The sequence below is a fragment of the Prunus mume genome, linkage group LG3 (genome assembly GCF_029339155.1).
Source record: "Prunus mume cultivar Tortuosa linkage group LG3, ASM2933915v1, whole genome shotgun sequence".
NCBI classification, from domain to species: Eukaryota; Viridiplantae; Streptophyta; class Magnoliopsida; order Rosales; family Rosaceae; genus Prunus; species Prunus mume.
This window is the reverse complement of record NC_142700.1, coordinates 27,671,520-27,677,771: the sequence shown is the minus strand read 5'-3', so window position 1 is coordinate 27,677,771 and position 6,252 is coordinate 27,671,520. Positions and strand designations below refer to the sequence as shown.

The following is a 6,252-nucleotide window of genomic DNA, read 5'->3' as shown; positions in this document are numbered from 1 at the left end:
GGAAAAAAGGCATTTGGTAGTATCGGGTATTGGGAGAGGGAAGGAAAGTTTCCGAGTTATGAGCAAACTCGGTGGGAGTGTTGGAATTACGGTTGTGTCCTTGGTTGCGTTGCAGGAGTTTGTTGTTGGATAGATCTTGGCGTTGCGTTGAAATTTGAAATCTTGGATGTGAAATTGATTTTGAGAAATGGAATGGGGTTCGAATCAAGCGGAGTTCGATTACTTGTTCAAGCTGTTGATGATTGGGGACTCTGGGGTTGGTAAGAGCAGTCTCCTCCTCAGCTTCACTTCCGATTCCTTTGAAGATCTTTCTCCTACCATCGGTTTGCATCTCCTCTCTCTCTCTCTCTCTCCCCTTTCAATTTCTTCATATTCTCTTTCACATTCTTGAAATTGAAATTGTATGCTTTCCCAATTTTATTTTATTTTCATTTTTTGGTGGGTGTAGGTGTTGATTTTAAGGTGAAATATGTTACTCTTGGAGGCAAAAAGCTCAAGCTTGCAATTTGGGATACAGGTAATCCCAAATCACCGCTCATCTTCAAATTTCTGACATTTTTTAGATTTTACAGTTTTTAGTGCTTGCTCTTATGTGATGAGGTCATTTTGGAAGTTTTGATTACCCAAAATTGTATGATAAATTCCAGAAATGTGGGATCGTTAATGGAAACAAAAAGGATTGAATTAAATACAAAATATAGTTTCTGAAGGATTTTTGTTATTATTTGTGATTGCCTGTTAATCATTTCCTCTTGTTGCTTGGAGTGTTTTAACCAAACGAAAGTGCATTCAAGTTTCTGTTTTTTCCCCGGCATTTAATTTTTGTTATGTTTTTTGTTTATAGTGGTTTTCCTCTGAACTCAAATTGTTTAAGTGCTCGTGTGCAACTACATGTGTTTCCAATTATTTCCAGTTGGGAATGAATCAGAAGACTTCTTCTGCGCTAACATTTAATATGAGTGGTAGGATTCCGATTCAGCTCTGCTGAATTGAAGTTTGAGAAATTTCTGCAGTCATGCCAATGCTATGATTTGCCTTTAAACATTCTTTTACAAATCTATGTTTGGCTTTTGGCTTGTATGCTTCTTGACATTGTCTTATTCCATGAGATCATCTTGTCATCATTGTACGGATAAGCTATTCATGACCTTGGATATTGTTCACTGCTTCTTTTGCTAGGAATTCATTTTTCTTGTAAATTGTTTTATTTTTTATTGTTTATTTTATAGGTAAGCTATCCTTCACCAATTTTCTCTTTTTGTAAAGAGGAGGGCTTGGACTGCCATTTCTAACAGGTTCTAAATGTTTATAAACTCAGCTGGTCAAGAGAGATTTCGAACGTTGACAAGTTCATATTACAGAGGTGCACAAGGAATCATTATGGGTAAGCGTTACATACATATGTTTTATATTATTTTACAAGTGAAATTGCAAGTAATGACTTCTTGCAAAGTTGTGAATATGATGCTGCCTTTTCTCTTTAGTTTTGCTCTTTATTTATATTTTTAGAGGATAGGTCCTTTGAAATATTGAATTATAAAAAAACTTTTGGAAGAGGAATTGTAGTAGCTACCCCGTGATGAATTTGATAGCATGTTAAAAAACAAAGGGCATTCACTTATTTGGAATTTATGATTAAATCAGTGTGTTTTGGTTCTATAGACGTGGGAGAAGCCTGACATGTACCATATTTTTTGGCTTAAGAATCACATTTTAAATGTTAAATGTTATTCTTCTTGCCGTTATGAACTTCTGTGGGTATTTATGTGTGCTCAAAGTAAGTCGGAATTGTTCGAGGTGTATGGGATTTACAATTAATGTGCTTGTATACTACAGAACAAAACCACGAACTTTGATTATAATATGGCTTAATTATGTTCATGCCACCCAAATCTTTGAACTTACTTTACCTCACTAAAATTCATCTATGTCTCACTTTCCCAATTTTTTCAACTCTCTATCAAAAGAATCCATTAGGCCTCTTGACATGGCAGGAGTGGGCCCATTTTTAGTTCATGTGAACCCAAGTTGGCGCCATGCAGACCAAAAATAATAAAAATATTGGCACCACAGTTTTTTTTTTTTTTATTGGAACTTCTTTTTAAGTCCAACTGAATTTTTCATTCTTTAATATTGTTAAAAGATGAGAAAGTTTAGAAGAAAATTTTATTATTCTTTGGTCCACATGATGAAAACTTCACTTTTGTGCAAGGAAAAAAAGGGTCCACTCATGCCACGTCAAAAAAGGCTTAATGGTTTTTTTTTTTTTTTTTTTTTTGAAAAGTTGACAAAATGTGGCAAAGTGTTTTTTTTTTTTTCATTTTTTTAAATTTTTAAGTGTTGCGAACCGAGGCAAAGTACACTTCAGGGTGTGAAGTGAGAATCAGGTGATAGTTTTTGCGAGAAAAGATTTGGGGAAAAAGAAAGTTTCAGAGTTGCTTAATGTTCAAGAAATTAAAGAAATAAAAAAAACTTAATGACATTTAGTGTTTCTATGCATAAATTGATTCTATATAATATTTGACATTAACTCTTAGGTTGACCCTTTGACTGGTTGGTTTAGTTATTTATTTTTATTTACTGACACTTCCATGGACCTTTCATTACACTACCATGGATTATTCTTGCACTTCAAAAGAGGATATAACTTTTTCACCAAGAAATAGTAGCTATTGTGTAATTTCACCTCTCTGAAAGGAACTTGACCTGCTCCAGTTTGTTAGTGGACGATAATAGAATCATCTTCTTCAATGCGTTTAAGAAGGACAGTACCAGTTGTCCTCTTGAGTTTCATGAGAGACTGTAGGCCCAAGCTTAAACACATAGTTCCCATATATAATGAAATATACCATAATAGTGCACCTTCTAATGACATAACCATGGTTGGCCCGTTAGACTTTGACAGACGTTTTAGGGTAGCATATTACCTTGTACATTATCAACTAATCCTCCAATAGAATAGGTTAACAGATTGATGTAAGTTGACATTTGTATCACTTACCAATACTACTTTGTACATATTTGGATGAGGCTCAGTAGGCAAAGAATACTGTTGTTGTCTATAGTTATGGACTAGGTGTTTGATTAATATTGCTCTATCGCCAATCTTCCCCTTTGAGTTCCTTTTGCTTAGTCAGAAGAGCATTAAATAAGGTTGCCCTTCATAACCACTATGAGAATTCCTGTTATTATCACCTTCTTGTGTCAAGCACAGCAATGTCTCTCGCTACTCAGGGTTGACGATGAGAATGTGAGCTTACTTATCTGCAAAAGCCACCTATCAATTTGGAGATTGTGCTGAAAAATGTCCATAGCTTGTTTTATCCAACATTGTCCCTTTAGTTTTAGTTTTAGTTTAGAAATAAAGCTGAAATTACTATGTGCACTCCTGTCACCAAATGGTTGGTAGAATAAGTGAAACCACCATATGATTTGTCAATGAGTTTTCCTTTGCTTGCATTTGTAATGGACTTCTCATTTCTGACATTATTTCAAATGGACTCTCATGGAAGCTCTCTTTTTATAGTCTTCTTCTGTTGGATAATCAATCAGAACAACATCAGTCATAGTGCAAATATGACTAGCTGCTAAACCTAAAGAATATGAGAATTTAATCTTTTATGATACAAACAAATCCAGGCCCCTTCAATAATCTGAACTGTCTACTTTTGAAGTCTCCATTCATAGATCATTGTTTTAAAAATTTGCCAAATCGGAAATCATTAGTTCATCTAACGATGATCAAATAAGTAGACGAACATAATGTTTTCCATTTTGGATAAATTTTTATAAGGAGGATCTTTGTTTGTAGACATAGAAAATAGACGGTTCACATTCTTGAATTACAGTGCAGAATGAGGGATCCCCATTGTTTCATTTTCGTATTGCCTTACCTTATTTAGGAAGTGACTGGCTTTTCTTTGACTTGCTACTTGTCCTAAAATCTAAGATTGGACTCTTGAATTGAAACACCTGTTGTCCTGTGAGTTGAAATAGGACAGGCAGATGACTTTCCATGAGTAGTTGAAATACTTATGAGAAAATAACCATGTGTCAGCTGATAAAGTATAAGTTATTTGTTACTTGCTAGGCCTCTGATTCAGGAATTCTTTATGTTAAGTACTCATTTGATTTTTGAAACTCACAGTTTATGACGTAACAAGGCGAGAAACATTTACAAACCTTTGTGATGTATGGGCCAAGGAAATAGAACTCTATTCAACAAATCAAGACTGCATCAAGATGCTTGTTGGGAACAAAGTTGATAAGGTATTTCACTATTCCAATTTAAGTTTATCAGGAGATGTTTACTGTTTTAATCATTTTTGGAGGAATTACACCACAAGCATTCATATGTGCTCTGTCTCTATGTATTTACATATTCGAGAACTGAGATGCGAAAGGTTTGGAGTCATTTCTTATATTGCTTCTGTACGCTCGTATTAAAATATTAATTTTTAGAAGCCCCTTGCAGAACATGCAAATTTAAAGACATGATTCTGTACTGCAAGAATTTAAATAAGATTTTCAGGATACCTCTAATTATGATTTTAAATTTGGTGTGGATTTTTTTCCTTCAATTTTTGAGATTCTGTCTCGTGCTGCTGCTATGTTACCACAAGGATGCCCTATTTTGTACTTTAGAGCTCCGTCCACTTGTTAGACACTTAGCATTTAACTGAATGAACACAAGAAACATTACCGGTCAAGTTAATCACCAAATTCTAGATGGCCTTGAATCAGTACAATATTTTTGTTAGGTACCTTTTGAGATTTTGATATTGACTCAGATCATCCTTATTTTTCAGGAGAGTGACAGGGTTGTGACAAAGAAAGAGGGAATAAATTTCGCCAGGGAATCTGGATGTCTCTTTATTGAATGTAGTGCTAAAACTCGAGTTAATGTGCAGCAGTGCTTTGAAGAGCTTGTTTTAAAGGTTTGGAAACCTTTTAACTGTTCTTATCTCATTTATTGTGTCTACACCAATCTATGGAACTTGTGTATTGAGAAAGTTTATGGAATAAAAGAAAACATCACTGTTTGCATAGCGACATATAACAATGCCAAGACAACATTGATAAAACTTGCTCAAAGAATTGTATTAGATTAATTTAGACATAGGTTGAATACTTAATAATATACTAACAAAACAAAATTAGAGCACCAAATGACGGCACAATAACTGCAATCATATATATGCAGATTCTGGATACTCCCAGTCTCGTAGCGGAGGGTTCTAAAGGGATGAAGAAGAACAACATCTTTAAGGAGAAACCGCCACAGTCAGATGCATCCACAAGCAGCTGTTGCTGAAGTTGATACCTCTGTATCAAACTTCTGGCATTTCAGATATTTAACTACCAGGAAATTGGTTCCTTTTTTATTCCTAAAAGGAATTATTCTCATTGTATTCGTGTTTTATATGAACTGCAAATTACATGTAAAATATAGTTTATGCGATTTCTGCTTTTTCCTTTTGCTTTCTGTGGGACTAATCTGTTGTGTACAAACACAATTACAATTAATATAGTGGCGGAGGCCTGGAAGAATTACTGATATAATACAATTCATTTCAACTGATTTATTATGTGCTTTGCACAGAAAGGGGGTTGTGACATCAAACACTTGATACTGTTTCAAAGGTTAAACATGTAGTTATTTATATATTTTTGGTCACTAGGGTTTGGCTCAAATCAAATTTGGTCACTTAACAAATCAAGTCCAATGTCTAACTCCGACAGTTTCATTAATTAAAAAATATTTAATATTAATTAAGAACAGTCAACTTTAATAGAAAATTAAATATTTCTGATATATTTAAAAAGAAAATTAATAAGATTTAAATTTAAATTTAAAATTAAAAAAAAGGTACCATGAAGGAAGTTGAGGTTCCACCTCAAAATCAATTGGAAATGGGGGAAGTAGCCCAACTCTTTATAAGCCCTTGCTAGATTTCTTAACTTTCCAATGTGAGACTCACGTGTGACGAATTTTCAAGTCTAACACGTGGACAACACATTTTTGGGTGACGTGGAGCACGGGTGGCCGTTAGGCTTTCACACGTGGGCAACCTGGCTCTGATACGATGAAGGAAGTTGAGGTTCCATCCTAAAACCAATTGGCAATAGGGGGAGTAGCCAACTCCTTATAAGCCCTTATTAGGTTTCTCAACTTTCCAATGTGGGACTCTTATAGCCAGCCGTTCGCCTTCGTCCCCCTCCTATCATCTCTCCCTCTGTTGTAGGTATGAA

The 6,252-nt window shown here is 34.7% G+C and overlaps 1 protein-coding gene across 1 annotated transcript; it reads left to right on the top strand.

The window, feature by feature from the left end:
- LOC103327106 (ras-related protein RABC1) lies at positions 1 to 5,567 on the top strand. Its single transcript, XM_008229393.3, has 6 exons — positions 1 to 323; positions 449 to 517; positions 1,319 to 1,384; positions 4,148 to 4,269; positions 4,809 to 4,937; positions 5,204 to 5,567. The coding sequence occupies exons 1-6, from the start codon at positions 188 to 190 to the stop codon at positions 5,312 to 5,314; spliced, it is 633 nt and encodes a 210-aa protein (XP_008227615.1). The 5' UTR covers positions 1 to 187; the 3' UTR covers positions 5,315 to 5,567.
- Positions 5,568 to 6,252: the final 685 nt, after the last annotated feature.